At 40.9% G+C, this 26,140-nt stretch overlaps 1 protein-coding gene across 1 annotated transcript in view; it reads left to right on the forward strand.

Moving 5' to 3' along the window:
• NEK10 (NIMA related kinase 10) overlaps positions 1–26,140 on the forward strand; it is a 270,851-nt gene that overhangs the window by 172,599 nt on the left and 72,112 nt on the right. The window contains 3 exon segments of the mRNA XM_040246355.1: positions 6,996–7,179; positions 7,271–7,357; positions 8,996–9,050. Coding sequence (XP_040102289.1) covers positions 6,996–7,179; positions 7,271–7,357; positions 8,996–9,050 — 326 coding nt within the window.

Consider the following 26,140-nt stretch of genomic DNA (forward strand, 5'->3'; position numbering starts at 1 on the left):
CACAAGAGACATGGGTTTGATCCCTGGGTCAGGAAGATCCCCTAGAGGAGGACATGGCAACCCACTCCAGTATTCTTGCCTGGGAAATCCCATGGACAGAGGAGGCTGGCAGGCTATAGTCCATGGGGTCGCAAAGAGTTGGACATGACTAAACAACTTAACATGCATACACATTGGAATGATCATTTTTTTTTCAATTTTCTTTTGTTGATATGGTGTACCACATCGATGATTTGCATATGTGGAACCATCTTTGAGACCTTGGGATGAATCCAGGTTGATCATGGTGTATGAAAAGAGATTTTTGTGTGTTGTTGTATTTGCTTTGCTAATACTTTGTTGAGGATTTTTGCATTTATATTAATCAAAGATATTGGCATGAATTTTCTTTTTTTGGCAGTGTCTGTTTTTATTATCAGTGTTAAAGTGACTTCATAGAGTAACCTTGTGAGTATTCCCTTCTTTTCAATCTATTAAAAAATTTTAATTAATTTATTTCTTTTTGGCTGCACTGAGTTTTTGTTGCAGTGCATAGGCTCTTTGTTGCTGCACAGGGGCTTTCTCTAGTTGTAGCAAGCAGGGTTTACTTTCTAGTTGCAGTACATGGGTATCTCATTGTGGCAGCTGCTTTTGTTGCAGAGCATGGGCAGAGTGCTAAAATCAGTAAAATCAGAAATGAAACAGACAAACACCACAGAAATACAATCATAAGAGATCTCTATAAACAACTATAAGCCAATATAATGGACAATGAAGAAAAAATGGACAAATTCCAAGGAATGCAGAAACTCCCAAGACTGAATCAGGAAAAAGCAGAAATATTAATAGACCAATTACCAGCAGTGAAGTTAAAATAGTAATAAAAAATCCAACAAGCAAAAAGTCCAGGTTCAGATGCTTCACAGGTGAACTCTACCAAACGTTTTTTTAAAAAGTTAACACCTATCTTTCACAAACTATTCCAAAAAATTTCAGAGGAAGAAATGCTTCTAAATACATTCTATAAGGCCAGTATCACACTAATACCAAAGCCAGACAAAGATATAATTAAAAAGATTACTTACCAATATCACTGATAAACATAAATGCTAAATCCTCAACAAAATATTAGCAAATCATATTTGACAATGCATTAAAAGTATCATATGTCTTCGTCAAGTGGGATTCATCTCAGGATGCAGAAATGGTTCAATATATACAAATTAATCACTGTGAAACACCACATTAACAAATGAAGAACTCACCAAGAAGAAAAGACAGGGGACCAACCTCCCTCAAAAAAAAAAAAAAAAAAAAGTGAAAGTAAAGAAATAACCAATTCCACAGAAATACAGAAAAAAATAGACAGAAACAAACAATGTGATGAACAATTATATGCCAACAAATTGGACAATCCAGAAGAAATGGATAAGTTTTTAGAAACATACAGCTTGTCAAACCTGAATCAAAAAGAAATGGATAATTTCAACAGACCAATCACTGGAAGTTAAATAGACTGACTTTTAAAATTGTTTTGTCTTTTTTTTTCTGTCTCTATTTCATTTATTTCTGCTTTGATCTTTGTGTTTTCTTTCCTTCTACTAACTTTTTTCTTCATTTTTCCTTTTCAAATTCCTCTAGGTGTGGGGTTAAGTTTGTTGTTGTTGTTGTTTTTGAGATTTTATTTTTGTTTCCTAAGTTAGGCTTCAGTTTAGTTGCTCAGTCATGTCTGACTCTTTGCGACCCCATGGACTGTAACATTCTAGGCTTGTCCATCACCAACTGCTGGAGTTTACTCAGACTCATTGAGTCCATGATGCCATCCAACCATCTCATCCTCTGTCGTCCCCTTCTCCTCCTGCCCTCAATCTTTCCTAGCATCAGGGTCTTTTCCAATGAGTCAGTTCTTTGCATCAGGTGGCCAAAGTATTGGAGCTTCAGCATCAGTCCTTCCGATGAATATTAAGGACTGATTTCCTTTAGGATGGCTGATTGGATCTCCCTGCAGTCCAAGGGACTCTCAAGAGTCTTCTCCAACACCACAGTTCAAAAGCATCAATTATTTGGTGCTCAGTCTTCTTTATAGTCCAACTCTCACATCCACACATGACTACTGGAAAAACCATAGCTTTGACTAGATGGACTTTGGTCGGCAAAGTAATGTCTCTGCTTTTTAATATGCTGTCTAGCTTGATCATAACTTTCTTTCCAAGGAGGAAGCGTCTTTTAATTTTCATGGCTATAGTCACCATCTGGTAGGCTTGTATTACTATAAACTTCAACCTTCAAAGTACTTTTCTTATATCCCATAGACTTTGAATTGTGTTTCATTTTCGTTTGTCTACAAATATTTTTTGATTTCCTATTTGATTTTTTTTCAGTAATCCATTTGTTGTTTAGTAACATACAGTTTAGCCTTTATTTGTTTGTGTTCTTACAGTTTTTTTTTTCCTTGTAGTTGATTCTAATCTCATAGTGTTATGGTCAGAAAATACCCTTGCTATGATTTCATTGTTCTTAAATTTACTCACACATATTTTGTATCCTAATATGTGATCCATCCTTGAGAATGTTCTTTGTACACTTGAAAGGAATGTGTAATTTTCTGCTTTTGGACAGAATGCTTTGTGTATACCTATTAAGTCTGTATGATCTATTGTCAGAGAAGGTAATGGCAACCTACTCTAGTACTCTTGCCTGGAAAATCCCATGGTCTATTGTGTCATTTAAGGCCAATGTTTCCTTATTGGCTTTCTATCTGGATGATCTCTCCATTGATGTAAGTAAAGTGTTAAAATTACCTCTATTATTCTTTTACTATCAATTTCTTTAGTTATGTTGTTAATATTTGCTTTGTGTATTTAGGTGTTTATGTTGGATACATACATATTTACAGTTGTTATATCTTCTTATTGACCTCAAAATCCTTCTTTGTCTCTTTACAGTCTTTGTTTAAAATTCTATTTTGTCTAATATAAGTATTGCTACTCCAACTTTCTTTTCACTTCCACTTTTCATGGAATAACTTTTCCATCAGCTCACTTTGTCTTTCTGTATCTTTAGATTTGAAGTGAGTGTCCCATAGGCAGCACAGTTAGTGTCTTGTAGACTGCATAGTGAGTGTCTTGTAAGCAGCATATATGTATATTTTGCCTTTTCATCCACTCAGCCACTCTATATCTTCTGATTAGAGCATTTAGTCCATGTACATTTAAAGTTATTATTGATGGATCTGTTCAGTTCAGTTCAGTTGCTCAGTCGTGTCTGACTCTTTGTGACCCCATGGACTGCAGCACACCAGGTCTCCCTGTCCATCACCAACTCCTGGAGTTTATTCAAACTTACGTCCATTGAGTCCGTGATGCCATCCAACCATCTCATCCTCTGTTATCCCCTTCTCCTCCTGCCTTCAATCTTTCCCAGCATCAGGGTCTTTTCAAATGAGTCAGCTCTTATCAGGTGGCCAAAGTATTGGAGTTTCAGCTTCAACATCAGTCCTTCCTATGAATATTCAGGGCTGATTTCCTTTAGGCTCTCCTCACAGTCCGAGGGACTCTCAAGAGTCTCCTCCAACACCACAGTTCAAAATCATCAATTCTGCTGCACTCAGCTTTCTTTATAGTCCAACTCTCACATCCATACACGACTACTGGAAAAACCATAGCCTTGACTAGATGGACTTTTGTTGGCAAAGTAATGTCTCTTCTTTTCAATATGCTGTCTAGGTTGTTCATAACTTTTCTTCCAAGGAATAAGCATCTTTTAATTTCATGGCTGCAGTCATCATCTGCAGTGATTTTGGAGCCCAAGAAAATAAAGTTTGTCCCTGTTTCCACTGATTCCCAATCTATTTCCCGTGAAGTGATGGGACCAGATGCCATGATCTTAGTTTTCTGAATGTTGAGTTTTTAAGCAAACTTTTTTTTTTATTTACTCTTCTGTTTCACTTTCATCAAGAGGGTCTTTAGTTCTTAATCATCCTACTTAGTTCTTAATCACCCTACTATCTTTTTTCATGGTTAATTTACTACCTTTACTGTTTATTTGTCTTTACCAGTGAGTCTTTTCCTTTTTTAGCTGTGGCCTTTTTTCTTTTACTTGGAGAAATTCCTTTAACATTTCTTGTGAAGCTGCTTTGGTGGTGCTGAACTCTGAGGTTTTGCTTGTCTCTAAAGCTCTTTATGTCCACCAAATCTGAATGAGAATTTTGCCAGGTAGAATATTCTTGGTTGTAAGTTTTCCCTTTCATCACTTTAACTATATAATGCCACTCACTTCTGGCTTGCAGTTTCTGCTAAAAAGCCAGCTGATGGCCTTATGAGAGTTCCTTTGTATGTAACTTCTTGCTTTTTCTTTTTCTTGCTTTTAATATTCTTTCATTATCTTTAATTTTTGCCATTTTAACTACAGTGTGTCTTGTTGTAGTCCTCTTTGGGTCAGTCCTCTCTGGGACTCTCTGTGTTTCCTGAACCTGAATACCTATTTCCTTTCCCAGGTTCAGGGACTTTTTCAAATATGTTCTCTGCCTCTTTCTCTCTCTTCTTCTTCTGGGACCCTTGTACTCTATAATGTGAATATTAATGTGTTTGGTGTTATCTCAGATGTCTCTCAAACTATCCTCACTCTTTCTTTTTTCTCTCCAGCTTCAGTGATTTCCACTAGTCTGCCTTCCAGTTCGCTGATCTGTTCCTCTGTACCATCCAGTCTACTGTTGATTCCTTTCGGTGTTTTTTTTTGTTTGTTTGTTTTTTCTTGTCCGTTATTGTATTCTTCATCTCTGTTTTGTTCTTCTTTATATTTTCCCACTCTGCTAAAAATTCTGACTTCTCACGCTGTCTAATCTTTTCTGGACCTATTTGACCATCTTCACCATCAAACATTACTTGAACTCTATTGGGTTGATTACTTCTCTCAACTTCATTTAATTCTTTTGGGGTTTAATATTATTTCTTCACTGGGAGCATGTTCCTCTATCACCTTATTTTGCCTGATTTTTTTTAAAATATGAGTTTATTTATTTTAACTGTAGGTTAATTACTTTACAATATTGTATTGGTTTTGCCATACATCGACATGAATCTGCCACAGGTATACACGTGTTCCCCATCCTGAATCCCCCTCTCTCCTCCCTCCCCATACCATCCCTCTGGGTCATCTCAGTTTTGTTTCTATGTATTTAGTAGGTTTGTTATGTTTCCTGACTTTGGAGAAATGGCCTTTTGTGGGAAATATCCTATGTGTTCCAGCATCACACTCCCCTCTGTCAACAGAGCTATGTGCTCTAGAGTTTCCCACTATGTGAGCTGTATGAGTTCTTCTTTTGTGGCAGACTATGTGAGTGGTCTTGTAGGTATGGCTGGTCCGTGGTCTAGTTGGTTGACATATTCAGAGGTTGTCAGCTACTGGTTGTTGGAGCCAGATCATGGTGTAGCTGACTGTTGAGCCTCTGGAGGTGCCTTGGCTAGTGATGGCCCACTGATGGTGGAGCTGTGTTCTGGGGTTGGGGGTTGTGGGGCCAACATCCCCATATCTAGTGTTGGTCTGCTATTGGGTAAGCCTGATTTCTGGTGCACCTGGCTGTGGGTTCTGAAGTTTCCCAGAGTTTTTGCTGGCCCACTGTGAGTGGGGCTGGATTCCAGAGTAGTTGCCTGAAGTGCTCAAGATTTCTCAGAATTGGTTTTGGTCTACTGATGGATGGGGCCCAGGCCCAGAAGGTCTTAGGGCTGATGTAGGCCTGCTGATGGATTGGCTGAGTCCTGACAAGGCAGGCTGTAGGGTTACAGTGGTTGTGGTGGTAGCTTCTGCCCCCTAGTTGGTAGGACCAAATCACAGGGTCACTGACTGGAGGACCTGAGGGCCCCTGGTCCAGTGCCTGCACATTGGTGTATGGGGCTGGTTCCTGGGCTTGCTGGTGGTCAGGGCCTTATCCAGTGGCAGCTGTGGGCTCAGGGGGTCATATTGAAGCCAGACTTCTAGTGAGTGGAGCTGTGTCCTCTCTTGATTATCTGATTGACCTGAGGCTGCCCAATACTGGTGCCTACAAACTGACGGGCGCTGGTACTGGGAAGGGACTGGAGTGGGGCTGGTTTCTGGTGGACGGTAAGCTGGAGGGAGAATTCCACACTGGTACTTGCACTACTAGATTGAGTTCCCCAAAATGGCTGCCACCCGTGTCTGTGTCTCCAGGGGAGTCCTACTTGAGCCTCCTTCTCCTCTAGAAGACTTTCCAGGATCATCAGATAAGCCTGACCCAGGTTACTTTCAAGTTATTGCTTCTGCCCTGGGTCCTGGAATGTGTGAAATTTTGTGTTTGTCCTATGATAGTGGAATCTCTGTGTCCTAAAACCTCTGATTCTCCTGAAAGTGAGTGCAGCTGGCCTTTAAAAGCAAATGTTCTGGGGGCTCATTTCCTGGTGGAGGCTGGGCTGGGGAGCCTGGTTTGGGGCATGGACCCATTGCTCTTTGGTGAAAATCTCTAAATTATAATTATCTTCCTGCTTGTGGGTCACTCACTTGACTTACTGTGCCTCCACCTATCTGGTCTCATTGTGGTTTCTTCTTTATATCTTTAGTTGTAGAAGGTATTTTCTATTATATTTCAGTTTTCCTCATCAGTAGTTGCTCTGTAAGTACTTGCCATTTTGGTGTACCCATGGGAGGATGTTAGATCAAGGTCTTTCTAATCCTTCCTCTTGGCCTCTTATTTCCATAACTATTCTACATAATTTACTCCTTAGTGCTATATTTTCTTTCACCAGATTGCACAGGCCTTTGCTCCTGAGTATTTTGCCACTTCTATTCTTTGTTTTCCAATGGTAGCAAACCCACTTTGTTTTGTATGGGTTCATTATGGACTGAATGAATTCTATAAAATTTACATAGGTAGAACTACCGATGCCACTTCAGCACAAATATTTATAGTGATATTCTAGTCATTTGAATGTATATTCTAACGAACTTTAAGTCCTGCAGAGGAGGGAAAGAAGCTGGTATTACAAACTGACTTTCTCTTTCAGGAAACCTTTGAGAAGGCAAGCTTGAGTAGCAGCAGCAGTGGAGCAGGAAGCCTGAAAAGTGAACTTTCAGAAATCACAGACCTCCCAGCTGAAGGCTTCCAGGCACCATGTGGTAAGGATGAAGACCGGACCTGTGATGGACTCTTATCAGATGATAACTTCAATTTGGAAAATATTGAGAAAGGTATTTCTAGTGAAAAGGTTACAGCATGAACACACTCTTGATTCCTTTGTGTTTCAAGGTTCATTTGCTTTTTATTTTTATTAATGTGCAGATATATATTCAGAGCTTGATGATGAATTGGACATTTCGGATAACTTTAGCAGCTCCAGCTCAAGCCCTTTGAAGGAATCGACATTCAGTAAGCTTCCTTTACAACTTGTGGATTCTGGCAGGTAGAGGTCTGGAAATTGTACTTGGGAGTCAAGCAGATGTCCTCGCCTACATAGATGAATGGTTTGCTTTCCAGGTGCAGTGCTAATTAGGACAGGTGTGTCACTCTGACAGAGTGCAAATTCTACCTGGCACTGTGGCTTTCCATTGCCTCCTGTCAAATGAATAGTTTATTTCTTCCAGCAAATACAGATTCTAACTGGGGAGTGGAGATAACTTATTTGGAAACAATAACTAACTACAGGAGTAATGAAAGTGACCTTTTATGAGTCTGTTGATCAGAGGTTAGAAACCCAGAGAAGAAATTAGTCTTGCTGTAGACTAAATTTTGTACAGTTTTACTTACATTAATATAAAGGGATATATTTTCCTTAAAACACTAAAGTTAAATAAATGTTATCATTATTTAGAATTATGAAAAACACCATGCAGATTCAGTAAATATGTTAATCTTTACTCTTAATTTGAAACAATAAAAAAATAGACTGGGGCATGGGAAAGTAAAGATATATTTAGATACAATTTAAAGAATCTTCTCTATAGAAACATAGGATTCAGTTCACTAAACAAATCTGAAATTGAAATAAAACACCAGTTAAAATAGAAAATTCAGAAAAGAATAACTTTTTTAAAATTTTATTTTTTATTAAAGGATAATTGCTTTATAGAATTCGGCTGTGTTCTGTCAAACCTCAACATGAACCAGCCATAGGTATACACACATCCCCTCCCTTCTGAACCTCCCTCCCATCTCCTTCCCCATCCCACCCCTCTAGGTTGACACAGAGCCCCTGTTTGAGTTTCCTGACTCTTTTAAAAAAGTAAGTTGATGGAATATTAAACAGGATAGATAGAAATACTCTGAAATAAATTGTAGATAATCCATTCTTAATGACTATATTATGAAAATCTCATAAAAGAAAGTTTAAAATAGTGTCTCTAAGAATCAGAGTAGAACTCTAAGGATTTTGCTTCATACTTGTCTCTTTTCAAAATTAAATGGTCCATCAAAGTGGATTATAGACGTTCCACATTTTCTGGGGCAATGTCAAATTCCAACACTCTGTTCTGTTTTCCATATAAATTCCTGCCCTGTCTGCTAAATAAAATGTCTTGATTTGTGATTGAGAAAACGTGAGTATTATGTAGCAAAGATATTTGTGCATAGCAGGTTCTAGAAGCAGTTAATGACTAACTGAGGTGAATTTTGTGGTGATGGGACATTGTGTATCCACAGTAACAAGGATGGGGAGGGTCAATGGGAAAGTGAGGAAGGAAAAGCTGGACCCTTAGACTTGCATGTGGTTACTTCTAGCTCTCTTGGCAAGGGATTTAGGATGATGATGATACAGATGTTTTATGTGCTTTGTTAGCAACTCATCATGGAGTTTCTTTATTTAGTACTTTTTCTTTGAGAAAGGACCCTTAAACAAACCTGTTAATAAACAGTAATTTGCAACATTATATTTTAGCTGATAGCATCATAAATGAAGACAGTCTTTATAGTAGGTACAATTGGCTAGATATTTTTAAACAGGCAAATGAGTGAATAAATAAATGATTTGCAGCAGGAAAATGTGAAGTTATTTTTATTTTCTTGTTTCAGGCACTTTGAAAAGAAGTTTTAGTGCTTCAGGAGGAGAAAGACAATCCCAAACTAGGTATGTAGACACTGAGTTCCTAGAAACATTTTTAGAGTCTGCAGAGCTGTTTTGGTGGCTAAACTGATACCCGATAGCAGAAGTTACCATGGGCACATGGTACCAGAGATGGTGGGAGCCCACTGTTTGCATTTTACCAAGGACCATGCTGGGAATAGCATTAAGCTTGGGCGCGGGTTTTAGTCTGGCTTTGGAATCCTCAGCCACTCAGTTAGTCTCCCTGAGCTCAGGGGTAGCCCAGGGTTGTAGGGCTTCATGAGATTATCTGGGGCTGTGGCTCCCTATCCTTTATTTTTCTACATCCCTGGGGTATAGATGCCTATGGCAGATGTAGCAGGTGTAGACCACGTCACACCCAAGTCTCAGCCAGCAGGAGGGGGATGGGATGCAGAGACACATCCTTCCTTTTATGGATGTGAGTTTTATGGATGTGACCAGAAGTTGTGTTCTTGCCTTCTGCTCACAGATCAGTGAGCAGAGGAGAAAGTAGCTACAGGGGAGAATGAGCATCTTTGGGGAATTCCATTTTTAGAAAAGAAATCATTATTTTGTAATGACTAGCACTTTCTTCAATATTTGTCTCTTGGGCTAAGAACTGAAATGAAATTCTTTGATATGGCTTTTTGCAAGTTTCTGGTAATCTTCATGAGAACAGTTCAGTGACCTTGGGTGAGGCTCGTGGGAGCAGAAGCCTGACTGTGGTGGTTTCAGAGGTTACAGAAGCAGAGACCGAGAGAAACTGAAGAAAGTAGTGAGCTGACAGTGAGGTGATGGGAATGTTTGATGGGAAAGGGCCTTCTAGAATCAGGGTGGCTGAAGGGTGAGTGGACTGAGGAGAAGCAGCTGATGGAGAGGGGAAATTGTAGCTGGTTCCCAGTCTCAGAGTGGCATGGACCTGAGGACAGCCCTGGAAAAGAAGAAAGGGTAGCTTTTATGTGTGTCTGAAGAAAGAGAGGCAAAGATAAATTTAAGCTGGAGGGGCAGAGAAGAGGAATATACTTGGTAGTTTATGCTTATTAGATGATGTTTCCAGCTCACTGTGGAGGATCCTTTAGTCAAAAGAATGTGACTGGCTGGGGAGAGCTGGCATTGAGATGGCAGGGAGCTGAGCAGGGACAGGCAAGGGGCTGTCGACAGTGCTGGGTCTAGGAAGTGCCGGCCAGGTCATGTGTGAGTGACTGTGCTTTACCAGGTAGGCTTTGTGGGCACAAGAAATAAAAGATGACTTGGGCTGACTTATGTTCATTAGAAAGCTTTCAATGACTCACATAATTATGGAATGCCCAGAATCAACCTATGAAGGGATAGAAGCCAGGTCAGCCCCTGAAGTCTGTGGAGGAGGCACTCCTGGAAGATTTTGCAAGGCTCTAATGCAGGCCTGAATGAGCCTCCAGCTGATTTGCTCTGCGTGCATGTCACCTCTCTAAGGATCCAGGGTCCTGCAGGGGAGTCAGGTTGGCTTGATTCCCTGCTGTGGGAGGGGCTGAGTCCCTTCATTGGCAGCCCCTCCAGGTCCCTCATGGGCCACATTGTTTAGTCAAAGATACAACATCACTGATAAGTTTATCTTTTCTTAGTGAGGGTCAAGAAAGTTAAGCTAAAGTCTCTATTTCCTAAGTCTTTTCTGGTGTCGCTAGTAACACGGTCCCATCACTTCATGGCAAATAGATGAGGAAACAGTGACAGACTTTATTTTCTTGGGCTCCAAAATCACTGAAGGTGGTGATTACAGCCATGAAATTAAAAGACACTTGCTCCTTGGAAGAAAAGTTATGACCAACCTAGACAGCATATTAAAAAGCAGAGACATTGCTTTGCCAACAAAGGTCCATCTAGTCAAAGCTATGGTTTTTCTCAGTAGTCATGTATGGATGGGCCATAAAGCTGAGTGCCGAAGAATTGATGCTTTTGAGCTGTGGTGTTGGAGAAGACTCTTGAGACTCCCTTGGACTGCAAGAAGATCCAACCAGTCCATCCTAAAGGAGATCAGTCCTGAATATTCATTGGAATGACTGATGCTGAAGTTGAAACTGAAGCTCCAATACATTGGAAAAGACCCTCATGCTGGGCAAGATGGCAAAACCAATACAGAATTGTAAAGTAAAATAAAAAATAATAAAAAAAAACAATGCTGATAAAAGAAAAAAAAAAGATTGAAGGCAGGAGGATAAGGGGATGACAGAGGATGAGATGGTTGGATGGCATCACCAACTTAATGGACATGAAATTGAGCAATCTCCAGAGTTGATGATGGATAGGGATGCCTGCAGTCCACGGGGTCACAAAGAGTCGAACACAACTGAGCAACTGAACTGAACTGAAGACTTATGTTATAAAGTACATCATCAAAATTATTTTTCTTTTTTATTGGACACTTTACTCAGTGATACAAAGTTGCATAAATATATAGAAAAGATGCAAAACAAGTATTTTAGTACAAAAGTAAATGATCATATATGGGTGTCTTCCCCAATTAAGAGAATTTTATATTAGGATGGAAATTTTCAATCAACTGTTTTTAGGAATCTCAGCATTGCCAAGTAAATATAGACCTTTTTTTCTGAGAGGATTCATAGAAAAATTTTCAGTTGAAGTGTAGCTCTTCAAAACAAAGGAAACATATGTATTAGAGCTTGAAATACTTTTAATTTGTTTGTTTTTTTGAAATGCTTTTTAAAAACTAGTCATTATCTACATATTTACGTCAAATTGCATAAACTAGAATCAACAGAAAGAAGCAGTCCAATTGGAATCTCATTTAAAGTGGGATATTGCAGAGTGGGCTTTAACTTGGGGTTAATGACCAAGTTAATAGGTGGAAAACAGAAGATGGTCCAGACCTTGAGGTTGAATCAGCAGAAGCAGTCATAAGTAAACAGGTGAATAGGGTCTGAACTAAAATAACATGTGCAAGACTGTGACATGTATGGGACCTTGTGACCTGCCTTTGGGGGTCACAAGTTGATTTAAGGCAAACCCTCTTCTCTCAAGGGCTTCCCTGGTGGCTCAGCTGGTAAAGAATCTGCCTGCAATGCAGGAGATCTGGGTTCTGTCCCTGGATTGGAAAGATTCCCTGGAGAAGGGAAACACGACCCCCTCCAGTATTCTGGCCTGGAGAATTCCATGGACTGTATAGTCCATGGGGTTGCGAAGAGTCAGATATGACTGAGCTACTTTCACTTCATTTCACTCTTTTCTCAAGGAACTCATAGTGTAGGGGGCACAAAAGTAGACTTGAGAAGGAAATAAATGACAAAAGACAGCCTGTGTTTAATACCAAATAAGAGAAGAGAAAATTAATGAGTTTTTTACTTCCTTCCAGGTATTCCCTTTAATTATATGAATTAAAGGGAGGCAACTCTAAAATATATTTATAATTCTTTGAAAAGCATTAAATAAGGTGAAAGTTATTTGCAATCTAATTTGTTTAGAGTTATCCTGAGTTTCTTGGTTTATTAACTGTAAACCCCTCCTGCAAAGTGTTTAAAAGCTAAATGAAAAGTTAGAATCTAAAATAAGATAGCAGAGCTACAAAATATAATAAAAATCAATTTAAAATCAAGCCTGCAGATATTTTTGGCTGTTTTGTGCCATGTATTAATTAGTAAGACAGTTACAATGAGACCCTGGGCAGCTCTCCCAGGAGCTCCTTTCTGGCTCCCAGAAAAAGGGTCCCAATGAGAGAGTCACAGAAAGGTACATGCTTGATTTGAGTATGGTGTTCAGAGTTTAGAATTTAGACTTGGACCTGGCTCCATGGCACACAGAGAAAGCTTAAGCATAAACTCTCAACTTTGGTCATTTCAGATATCAAGGGCTAAGTTGAAGCTAACTGCCTGCTAAAGATCACTGATACCTCCCCAGTTACTTGACACAGACTTTCATGGGCAGTTGGGCCAGGCAAAGGGATAGTAGATCAGCAAAGGAAACTAGGAAGGGCAGCTCCTGCCTCCTCAGAGAAGCGCTGAATTCTCAAGGCTAGTGAAAGGAAACATGATATTATCAATGAAAAGCACCCTGGTGTTGTGACTCAAGCTGTCATCAGGTGATACATTTTTCAGGAATGTAATTAATGGCAAGACCCAGAGTCTCCAACTCCTAGAAGTCAATGGTCTTTTTATGCCCTCTTTAGCAGAAGTCACTTGAAGCCAGAAAGTAGTTCATTTGGGTTCTTTTCCTTGCCAAACTCCTCCCATATTTCAGCTCTCCATCCTCAAATCAACAAAAATCCTAAAAGCCCAACTCAGAGCTGAGATACTGGGTCAGTGGAGAGTGTCCCATTTCTTGGCTCTGGAAATGCAGTCTATCAGTCATTTGCAGCAGAGGTCAATCTCCAGATCTCCATGACCAGGTCTCCAGATTCTAGATCTCCCCCACCAAGATGTCACCTGGCAGCCATTCCTAGGGCTCTCCCAGACCCCTAGAAGACCTGGCACTGTCAGCATGGCATTTTTCGTATTATTAAGGTAGCCCATGGGAAATCTCCTGTTGGTACACATTTCCCAGCAAACTACAAGTATGTTCACTTAAGATAATTTGCTTTTCAGTTCAGTTCAGTCGCTCACCCGACTCTTTGCGACCCCATGAATCGCAGCACTTCAGGCCTCCCTGTCCATCACCAACTCCCGGAGTTCACTCAGACTAGCATCCATTGAGTCCGTGATGCCATCCAGCCATCTCATCCTCTGTCGTCCCCTTCTCCTCCTGCCCCCAATCCCTCCAAGCATCAAAGTCTCTTCCAAAGAGTCAACTCTTCTCATGAGGTGGCCAAAGTACTGGAGTTTCAGCTTTAGCATCATTACTTCCAAAGAAATCCAAGGCTTGATCTCCTTCAGAATGGACTGGTTGGATCTCCTTGCAGTCCAAAGGACTCTCAAGAGTCTTCTCCAACACCACAGTTCAAAAGCATCAATTCTTCGGCGCTCAGCCTTCTTCACAGTCCAACTCTCACATCCATACATGACTACTGGAAAAACCATAGCCTTGACTAGATGGACCTTAGTCGGCAAAGTAATGTCTCTGCTTTTGACTATGCTATCTAGGTTGGTTATAACTTTTCTTCCAAGGAGTAAGCCTCTTTTAATTTCATGGTTGCAGTCACCATCTGCAGTGATTTTGGAGCCCCCGCCCCCCAAAAAAAAAGTCTGACACAGTTTCCACTGTTTCCCCATCTATTTCCCATCAAGTGATGGGACCGGATGCCATGATCTTTGTTTTCTGAATGTTGATCTTTAAGGCAACTTTTTCACTCTCCACTTTCACTTTCATCAAGAGGCTTTTTAGTTCCTCTTCACTTTCTGCCATAAGGGTGGTGTCATGTGCATATCTGAGGTTATTGATATTTCTTCCAGCAATCTTGATTCCAGCTTGTGCTTCATCCAGCCCAGCGTTTCTCCTGATGTACTCTGCATATAAGTTAAATAAGCAGGGTGACAATATACAGCCTTGACGTACTCCTTTTCCTATTTGGAACCAGTCTGTTCTATGTCCAGTTCTAACTGTTGCTTCCTGACCTGCATACAGATTTCTCAAGAGGCAGGTCAGGTGGTCTGGTATGCCCATCTCTTTCAGAATTTTCCACAGTGTATTGTGATCCACACAGTCAAAGGCTTTGGCATAGTCAATAAAGCAGAAATAGATGTTTTTCTGTAACTCTCTTGCTTTTTCCATGATCCAGCGGATGTTGGTAATTTGATCTCTGGTTCCTCTGCCTTTTCTAAAACCAGCTTGAACATCAGGGAGTTCACGGTTCACGTATTGCTGAAGCCTGGCTTGGAGAATTTTGAGCATTACTTTACTAGCGTGTGAGATGAGTGCAATTGTGCAGTAGTTTGAGCATTCTTTGGCATTGCCTTTCTTTCGAATTGGAATGAAAACTGACCTTTTCCCATCCTGTGGCCACTGCTGAGTTTTCCAAATTTGCTGGCATATTGAGTGTAGCACTTTCACAGCATCATTTTTCAGGATTTGAAACAGCTCTACTTGAATTCCATCACCTCCACTAGCTTTGTTCATAGTGATGCTTTCTAAGGCCCACTTGACTTCACATTCCAGGATGTCTGGCTCTAGATAAGTGATCATACTATCGTGATTATCTGGGTCGTGAAGATCTTTTTTGTATAGTTCTTCTGTGTATTCTTGCCATCTCTTGTTAATATCTTCTGCTTCTGTTAGGTCCATACCATTTATGTCCATTATCAAGCCCATCTTTGCATGAAATGTTCCCTTGGTATCTCTAATTTTCTTGAACAGATCGCTACTCTTTCCCATTCTGTTTTTTTTCCTCTATTTCTTTGCATTGATTGCTGAAGAAGGCTTTCTTATCTCTTCTTGCTATTCTTTGGAACTCTGCATTCAGATGCTTATATCTTTCCTTTTCTTCTTGGCTTTTCACTTCTCTTCTTTTCACAGCTATTTGTAAGGCCTCCCCAGACAGCCATTTTGCTTTTTTGCATTTCTTTTCCATGGGGATGGTCTTGATCCCTGTCTCCTCTAGAATGTTGCGAACCTCATTCCATAGTTCATCAGACACTCTATCAGATCTAGTCCCTTAAATCTATTTCTCACTTCCACTGTATATTCATAAGGGATTTGATTTAGGTCATACCTGAATGGTCTAGTGGTTTTCCCTACTTTCTTCAATTTGAGTCTGAATTTGGTAATAAGGAGTTCATGATCTGAGCCACAGTCAGCTCCTGGTCTTGTTTTTGTTGACTGTATAGAGCTTCTCCATCTTTTGCTGCAGAGAATATAATCAATATGATTTCAGTGTTGAGCATCTGGTGATGTCCATGTGTAGAGTCTTCTCTTGTGTTCTTGGAAGAGGGTGTTTGCTATGACCAATGAATTTTCTTGGCAAAACTCTATTAGTCTTTGCCCTGCTTCATTCTGCATTCCAAGGACAAATCTGCCTGTCACTCCAGGTGTTTCTTGACTTCCTACTTTTGCATTCCAGTCCCCTATAACGAAAAGGACATCTTTTTTGGGTGTTACTTTAAAAGGTCTTGTAGGTCTTCATAGAACTGTTCAACTTCAGCTTCTTCAAGCGTTACTGTTGGGGCATAGACTTGGATTACGGTGATATTGAATGGTTTGCCTTGGAAACGAAGAGAGATCATTCTGTCGTTTTTGAGATTGCATCCAAGTACTGCATTTTGGAATCTCTTGTTGACCATGATGGCTACTCCATTTATTCTGAGGGATTCCTGCCTGCAGTAGTAGATATAATGGTCATCTGAGTTAAATTTACCCATTCCAGTCCATTTTAGTTTGCTGATTCCTAGAATGTCAACGTTCACTCTTGCCATCTCCTGTTTGACCACTTCCAATTTGCCTTGATTCATTGACCTGACATTCCAGGTTCCTATGCAATATTTCTCTTTACAACATTGGACCTTGCTTCTATCAGCAGTCACATCCACATCTGGGTATTGTTTTTGCTTTGGCTCCATCCCTTCATTCTTTCTGGAGTTATTTCTTCACTGACCTCCAGTAGCATATTGGGCACCTCTGACCTGGGGAGTACCTCTTTCAGTATCCTATCATTTTGTCTTTTCATCCTATTCATGGGGTTCTCAAGGCAAGAATACTGAAGTGGTTTACCGGTCCCTTCTCCAGTGGACCACATTCTGTCAGACTTCTCCACCATGACCCGCCCATCTTGGGTTGCCCCACAGGCATGGCTTAGTTTCACTGAGTTAGACAAGGCTGTGTGATCCTAGTGTGATTAGATTGACTAGTTTTCTGTGAGTATGGTTTCAGTGTGTCTGCCCTCTGATGCCCTCTTGCAACACCTACCATCTTACTTGGGTTTCTCTTACCTTGGGCGTGGGGGTATCTCTTCATGGCTGCTCCAGCAAAGCACAGCTGCTGCTCCTTACCTTGGATGAGGGGTATCTCCTATCACCACCCTTCCTGACCTTCAGTGTGGGATGGCTTCTCTAGGCCCTCCTGTGCCAGCACAGCCACCACTCCTTGGACGTTGGCTTGCTCCTCCGGGCCACCGCCCCTGGCCTTGGTTGTAGGGTTGCTCCTCCCGGTCACCGCCCTATGCGTTTGGTTTACTAGAATAGAGATTTGATTTTACATCTTTGCTCTTTGCATGTAATCAGAGAGTCATAAATAAAGAGTGTCACTTGGGATACTCCTCCAGATGGTTGTTAATCTGAGTGGTCACCAAGTAGTTGCTTTAACTGCAATCAGTCATACTCTCTCAAGGGCTCACTAGTTAGCTGTTCTGAAGATACAGAACCATAAGGTTCTGGCTTACATTTAAGTTCTATTTGGTAAGTCACAAAAGGCAAATTCAAATTACCTTAATGGTTTATTTTTATATATTGGTTTAAGTGAATGCACAGTCTCGTGATGGTCTATCTGAATAAATTTTCTTGAATGAGAACATAAGAAATTATTTTGTTTTAAAAGCTTCAGTGAGGTATAATTCACACATTACTTTGTGTGATATAGGGCTTGGCCTATACCAGTGTCTGTCTGGATTTTATAGTCTTAGTTGATATATTTACTGGTGGTTCTAATTCAAGTCATAATATTTTATTACAGTTTACAAATAATTTGTCCTGTATAACTTGGTAATACACATAGGAGTTTCAGTCTCTTTGTAACATACAGTCAAGTACTAGTAAACTATGGTCATTGAATTATGACCTTCTACAAAATTCATTGATTAATCAATTAATATTTATTACTTTGTGCTGGCACATACCAGACTATGCCTAGTCCATCTTTGCATTCCCCAGGGCACAGTTTATTGCACATAGGTACCAGTCCACCAATACTTCAGTTAATAGATGAATGACTGTTATCTTAGCACAAATTCGTATCTCTGTCTATAATTGGACTAAAACCTCACCTCCTGGCTTGAACCTACAGCCTTTGCCATAGTCGACAGCTTAAACCCTTTTTAAAGATCCTGGTGCTTAGGCAATAAGATTTTCCCATGCACATGTATATTCTGTTGCCAAGGCAACAGAGTACAGTTGGCAGGATAGTTTCAGACATTGAATGTTTGCAGTATCGGAGATACCTGTGGTTCACAGCCTCTTTGGTGAATCAATGTATGCATAATTGTATTCAAGGATGTGTGCCTGATTTCTCGTCTTTGTGTATAGAGATGATTGGAATTGTTTGTGACCATCCAGGATCATACATAGAGAAGGCAATGGCACCCCACTCCAGTACTCTTGCCTGGAAAATCCCATGGATGGAGGAGCCTGGTAGGCTGCAGTCCCTGGGAACGCAAAGAGTCGGATACGACTGAGCGGCTTCACTTTCACTTTTCCCTTTCATGCATTGGAGAAGGAAATGGCAACCCACTCCACTGTTCTTTCCTGGAGAATCCTAGGGATGGAGGAGCCTGGTGGGCTGCCGTCTCTGGGGTCGCACAGAGTCAGACACGACTGAAGCGACTTAGCAGCAGCAGCAGTATCACACATGTGACTGGAAAAAACTTGTGTGATCTCAGGACCTAGGAATGTTGCCTCCCTATAGCAAAAGTCTTGATTCAGTTCAGTTCAGTTCAGTTCAGTTGCTCAGTTGTCTCTGACTCTTTGCAACCCCATGAATCACAGCACACCAGGCCTCCCTGTCCATCACCAACTCCTGGAGTTCACTCAGACTCACATCCATCGAGTCAGTGATGCCATCCAGCCATCTCATCCTCTGTTGTCCCCTTCTCCTCCTGCCCCTAATCCCTCCCAGCATCAGGATCTTTTCCAATGAGTCAACTCTTCGCATGAGGTGGCCAAAGTACTGGAGTTTCAGCTTTAGCATCATTCCTTCCAAAGAACACCCAGGGCTGATCTCCTTCAGAATGGACTGGTTGGATCTCCTTGCAGTCCAAGGGACTCTCAAGAGTCTTCTCCAACACCACAGTTCAAAAGCATCAATTCTTTGGCGCTCAGCTTTCTTCACAGTCCAACTCTCACATCCATACATGACTACTGGAAAAACCATAGCCTTGACTAGACGGACCTTTGTTGGCAAAGTAATGTCTCTGCTTTTCAATATGCTATCTAGGTTGGTCATAACTTTTCTTCCAAGGAGTAAGCGTCTTTTAATTTCATGGCTGCAGTCACCATCTGCAGTGATCTTGGAGCCCCCAAAATATAAATTCTGACACTGTTTCCCCATCTATTTTCCATGAAGTGATGGGACCAGATGCCATGAGCTTCATTTTCTGAATGTTGTCCTTTAAGCCAACTTTTTCACTCTCCTCTTTCACTTTCATCAAGAGGCTTTTTAGTTCCTCTTCACTTTCTGCCATAAGGGTGGTGGTCATCTGCATATCTGAGGTTATTGATATTTCTCCTGGCAATCTTGATTCCGGCTTGTGCTTCCTCCAGCCCAGGGTTTCTCATGATGTACTCTGCATATAAGTTAAATAAGCAGGGTGACAATATACCGCCTTGACATACTCCTTTTCCTATTTGGAACCAGGCTTTTGTTCCATGTCCAGTTCTAACTGTTGCTTCCTGACCTGCATACAGGTTTCTCAAGAGGCAGGTCAGGTGGTCTGGTATTCCCACATCTTTCAAAATTTTCCACAGTGTATTGTGATCCACACAGTCAAAGGCTTTGGCATAGTCATTAAAGTAGAAATAGATGTTTTTCTGGAACTCTCTTGCTTTGTCGATGATCCAGCGGATGTTGGCAATTTGATCTCTGCTTCCTCTGCCTTTTCTAACCAACTTGAACATCTGGAAGTTCACAGTTCACATAAAGTCTTGATTATTTTGACTTAAAACTATGGCGGATAGAGACTCCCGCTGCTGCTGCTGCTGCTGCTGCTGCTGCTGCTGCTGCTGCTAAGTCGCTTCAGTCATGTCTGACTCTGTGCGACCCCAGACTCCCCCATCAGGCTCCCCCATCTCTGGGATTCTCCAGGCAAGAACACTGGAGTGGGTTGCCATTTCCTTCTCTAATGCATGAAAGGGAAAAGTGAAAGTGAAGTCATTCAGTCGTGTCCGACTCCTAGTGACCCCACGGACTGCAGCCTATCAGGCTCCTCCATCCATGGGATTTTCCAGGCAAGAGTACTGGAATGGGGTGCCATTGCCTTCTCCGGAGACTCCCGCTACTTTTTCATAATCCAGTTTCTAATAATCCAGATCTAGTTTCACTTAAATTGATTAAATACTATTGATCACTGCTTGCTGCTGTTAACCTGGCCTAGTAGCTGATGTCACAATCAAGCAGTGTTAGCAAAACAGTTTGTTGTCAGTTGTTGCTCAGTCACTCAGTTGTGCCCCACTCTTTGTGATCACATGGTCTGCAGCACTCCAGGCTTTCCTGTCCTTCATCATCTCCCAGTGTTTGCTTAAACTCATGTCCATTGAGTTGATGATGCCATCCAACCATCTCACCCTCTGCCACCACTTTCTCTCCTGCCCTCAAGCTTTCCCAGCATCAGGGTCTTTTCCAATGAGTCACCTCTTTGCATCAGGTGGCCAAAGAACTGGAGCTTCCACTTCATCATCAATCCTTCCAATGAATATTGAGTTCCTTTAGGATTGACAAGTTTTATCTCCTTGCTGTCCAAGGGACTCTCAAGAGTCTTCTCCAGCATCACAATTCAAAAGTATCAATTCTTAGCATTCGTTATGGTGTAACTCTCACATCCTTACATGACTACTGGAAAAACCATAGCTTTGACTATCCGGACCTTTATTGGCAAAGTGCTATGTCAGCTTTTTAATAGTCTATCTAGATTTGTCTTCCAAGGAGTAAGCATCTTAATCTTATGGCTACAGTCACCAACTGAAGTGATTTTTGAGCCCAAGAAAATAAAATCTGTCACTGTTTCCATTGTTTCCCCATCTATTTGCTGTGAAGTGATGGGACTGGATGCCATGATCTTCATTTTTTGAGTGTTGAGCTTTAAGCCAGCTCTTTTACTTTCCAGTTTCACCCTCATCAAGAGGCGTTTTAGTTCCTTTCTGCCACTGGAGTGGTGTCATCTGCATATTTGATGTTATTGATATTTCTCCTAGCAATGTTGATTACACCTGTGACTCATGCAGCCTGGCGTTTGGCATGATATACTCTTTATTTAGGGCTTCCCAGATGGCTCAGTGGGTAAAGAATCTGCCTGCAATGAAGGAGACACAGGCAAAAATGAGTTTGATACCTGGGATCGGGAAGATCCCCTGGAGGAAGGCATGGCAACCCACTCCAGTATTCTTGTCTACAGAATCCCATGGACAGAGTAGCCTGGTGAGCTGCAGTCCATAGGGTAGCAAAGAGTTGAACATAACTGAACTGATTGTACATGCACACTCACACACACTCTGTATATAAATTAAATAAGCAGGGTGACAATATACAGCCAGCCTTGACAAACTCCTTTCTGTTTGGAACCAGTCCATTTTTCCATGTCCAGTTCTCAATGTTGCTTCCTGATCTGCATACAGGTTTCTCAGGAGGCAGGTAAGGTGGTCTGGTATTCATATCTCTTTAAGAATTTTCCACAGTTTGTTGTGATTCACACAGTCAAAGGCTTTAGCGTAGTCAATGAAGCAGAAGTAGATTTTTTTTTCCTGGAATTCTCTTGCTTTTTCTATGCTCCAACAAGTGTTGGCAATTTATTGTCAGTAAAATGATTCTATTCCTTTTCTATGACAGTTCTAAAATTTCCTGACTTATTGCATGTTAGTTCCTAGCTATTATTGGAGTACAAGTGGAGAGCCATAGTAGCACCATGCCAACTTCCTGCAGTGATACCAACTCCATTAACATTACAGGTGAACAAAAAGCCCTTAATGAGCAGGAGAAAGCATCCATACATCATGTCACTTGTTCACACAGGGTATATTTATGATGTCACTGCCTGAAAGACACTTTCAAGGTGTAACATGCTACTGAGCTTAGACGGTGTGGTTGCATCAGCTTAGTGTTGTAAGCCAGTCTTCTCATTTCATCGTAAGGTCAAATATTTCTTCTATCAGCATTAAATTGTATTGAGTACTTTTCATAGTTGAGTTAAATGATGTGATGCACTTGCAATGCACGTGAAAATATTTCCTCAGTTCAGAGATACATTTAAAATAATTTGATGAGGTATAAAATTCTAGATTCCATATCCTTCATGACCAGCATGCCTCTGAGAAAATAATCATCTAAATAATTTACCTCACACTTGCATTTAGCAGTGAAAACTTGATTTAAAAAATTACAAAGCTAACACCTCCAATTGCCACCTTACCTGTAGTGGTCAGGTAAAGTGTAAGTTGTCGGCTACTACTCATATTCAGTGCTTCAATTTCTGTTTTGGCTTATGAATTCTGCATGAAAAATTTGGTTTATGAATACACACCAGATCTGAAGAGAGCTGAAAAGACCTTTCAGAATTTTTAAAAACCTTCCATTTCTCTGAAATTGTTTTATCGATCTGAAATGTTATTGATCAATTCCCATTTCAAAACTTTCAGAAGACACAAGCTTCATTATGATAAACCTTTTCACCACAAAACATTTCTGGAATGTTTTCTTTGTGTTGGGCCATTTCTGGCTAGTTTCCAGCTTGTACTGTTGTAGGAAACCACCATCTGAAGCCATAATGTTCCATTAGACATAAACATTCAGTCTGGTTCAATCTAGAGGCAGCCTCCCCTCAGTTCAGTTCAGTTCAGTCGCTCAGCTGTGTCTGACTCTTTGTGACCCCATGAACCGTAGCACACCAGGCCTCCCTGTCCATAACAAACTCCCAGCGTTCATCCAAACTCATATTCATTGAGTCAGTGATGCCATCTAACCATCTCATCCTCTGTCATCCCCTTCTCCTCCTGCCTTCAATCTTTCCCAACATCAGAGTCTTTTCAAATGAATCAGCTCTTCACTTCAGGTGGATCCCTCAGACTCTGCCTAATCTTCTGTCCATTGTTCGTGTTTGTGGACCCAACACTTTTATAGTTAAAAGTTGTCATTAAGAGTTTTTTTCTATTGTGTAATTTCAGATGACTGTGTTTTCTTATGATCTGTGATATAATTTCCAGAGAAATTAACAGTTTTTCTGCTATACCTGTGCAATCTTGTAACTTTTAAGACTGTAGGGACAGTTTCTTTTCCGTATTCCATCTCCAGTGTCTAGCACAGCGCCTATACACAGTGAGCACTTAGTAAATATTTTTGAATGAGTGAGTGAATGTGTGATGGTTATTTTTAAAGATTCCCTGAAATTTCTTAAGGAGAAATTTAGAATCATATAAAGAGGTAGCAAAGCTGAAAGCAACTCACCATTACCAGGGAGGTCTACTTCATATATGCCCACTATCATATATATGTTTTTTCTTAAAATATCCTTTTACTGAAGTATAGTTGATTTACAATATTGTGTTAGTTTCAGATGTACAGCACAGTAACTTGTGCTAAAAGTTATTACAAGATAATGCCTCTATTTTCCTATAATGTGGAATGTATCCTTGTTTCTTATCTATTATATATATAGCAGTTTGTATCTCTTAATCCCACATTCTTAAGTTATCCCTTCATTCTTCCCTCACCCCTATGGTAATAAGTTGTTTCTTTTCTACATCTGTGAGTCTGTTTTGCATAAATGGTCATTTGTATTATATATTAGATACTAGAGAGGCTCATCAAGATTAAGAGACTGGACCACCTAAGAGCCTCTTTGGTCCCTTTAATCTTTCCTCAGGTGGTTTCCTTGCTAATTCTCCTTTGATTAGCAACTGTTCTGCCCTTTGGAACTCAGAGAAGGTCAAGAAGTCTGGGGGATTAAAAAGGCCTCCCTGCCCTGGAGTCCCACAGGGCCCTGCTCAGCACAGTTCTATTAATCTTTTCTATTGCTTTTTTTTTTCTATTTTATTTCTTTCTTTCTGATCTTGCTTCCCTTGTGTCTCAGCTGGTAAAGAATCCATGTGCAATGTGGGAACCCTGGATTCAATCCCTGGGTTGGGAAGATCCCATGGAGAAGGGAAAGGCTACCCACTCCGGTATTCTGGCCTGGAGAATGCCATGGACTGTACAGTCTGTGGGGTCACAAAGAGTCGGACACGATGGCGACTTTAACTTTCTGATCTTTACTGTTTCCTTGGGTTTTGTTTGTTTTTCTTTCTCTAATTCTTGGTGGGTTAGGTTGTTTATTTGAAATCTTTGTTGCTTTTTGAAAAAAACCTGTATTATTTTTCTCTTAGTGATTTTCCTGCATTCCATAGATTTTATAAAATTATGTTTAATTGTCACTTCTCTTGACATAGTTTATGATTTCTTGTTTGATGGCATCATTGGCCCACTGGTTTTTTAGTAGCAGCTTGTTTAGTCTCCATGTGTTCATTTTCCCCTCATCTTTCTGTGGCTGATTTCTAGTTTCATGTTGTTGTAGTCAGAAAAACTGCTTGAAATTTTTATCCTCTTGAGTTTGTTGAGGTTTGCTTTGTGGCATAGTATTTGGTCTATGGCACCCCACTCCAGTACGCTTGCCTGGAAAATCCCATGGATGGAGGAGCCTGGTAGGCCGCAGTCCATGGGGTCACTAAGAGTCGGACACGACTGAGTGACTTCACTTTCACTTTTCACCTTCATGCATTGGAGAAGGAAATGGCAACCCACTCCAGTACTCTTGCCTGGAGAATCCCAGGGATGGGGGAGCCTGGTGGGCTGCCATCTATGGGGTCGCACAGAGTCAGACACGACTGAAGCAACTTAGCAGCAGCTGCAGAGAATGTTCCATACATGCTTGAAAAGAATGTGGTATACTCTGGGCTTTTGGGGATTTGGTATCCTGTAGATACAGTTAACTCCAACTGGTCTTTTGTTATGTAAGACCTCTCTTGTCTTATGGATTTTCTGTCTAGAAGATCAGTCCATTGATGTCAGTGGGGTGTTAAAGACTTCTACTATTATTGTATTCCTGTCAATGTCTCCCTTTATGGCTGTTATTTATATATATATCTACTCTGATATTAGGTGCATAATCTTAATAAGTGTCATATCTTCTGTTATTGATCCCCTTATCATTATATGCTATTCTTTCTTTTTCTTTCTAAACTTTGTTTTAAAGGCTATTTTTTGTGATACAAGTATCAGTCAGTTCAGTCACTCAGTCGTGTCTGACTCTTTGCAACCCCATGAACCGCAGCACGCCAGGCCTCCCTGTCCATCACCAACTCCCGGAGTCTTCCCATACCCATGGAGTCGATGATGCCATCCAGCCATCTCATCCTCTGTTATCCCCTTCTCCTCCTGCCTTCAATCTTTCCCAGCATCGGAGTCTTTTCAAATGACTCAGCTCTTTGCATCAGGTGGCCAAAGTATTGGAGTTTCAGCTTCAACATCAGTCCTTCCAATGAACACCCAGGACTGATCCCCTTTAGGATGGACTGGTTCGATCTCCTTGCAGTGCGAGGGACTCTCAAGAGTCTTCTCCAACACCATAGCTCAAAAGCATCAATTCTTTGGCACTCAGGTAGAGTCCAACTCTCACATCCATACATGACTACTAGAAAAACCATAGCCTTGACTAGATGGACCTTTGTTGACAAAGTAACGTCTCTGCTTTTTAATATGCTGTCTAGGTTTGTCATAACTTTCCTTCCAAGGAGTAAGCGTCTTTTAATTTCATGGCTGCAACCACCATCTGCAGTGATTTTGGAGCCCAGAAAAATAAAGTCAGCCACTGTTTCCACTGTTTCCCCATCTAATTGCCATGAAGTGATGGGACCAGATGCCATGATCTTCAATTTCTGAATGTTGAGCTTTAAGCCAAATTTTTCACTCTGCTCCTTCACTTTCATCAGGAGGCTTTTTAGCTCCTCTTCACTTTCTGCCATAAGGGTGGTGTCATCTGCATATCTGAGGTTATTGATATTTCTCCCGGCAATCTTGATTCCAGCTTGTGCTTCATCCAGCCCAGTGTTTCTCATGATGTACTCTGCATAGAAGTTAAATGTGCAGGGTGACAATATACAGCCTTGATGTACTCCTTTTCCTATTTGGAACCAGGCTCTTGTTCCATGTCCAGTTCTAACTGTTGCTTCCTGACCTGCATACAGGTTTCTCAAGAGGCAGGTTAGGTGGTCTGGTATTCCTATCTCTTGAAGAATTTTCCACAGTGTATT

The sequence above is a fragment of the Oryx dammah genome, unplaced genomic scaffold (assembly GCF_014754425.2).
Source record: "Oryx dammah isolate SB20612 unplaced genomic scaffold, SCBI_Odam_1.1 HiC_scaffold_9, whole genome shotgun sequence".
In the NCBI taxonomy this organism is placed as follows: Eukaryota; Metazoa; Chordata; class Mammalia; order Artiodactyla; family Bovidae; genus Oryx; species Oryx dammah.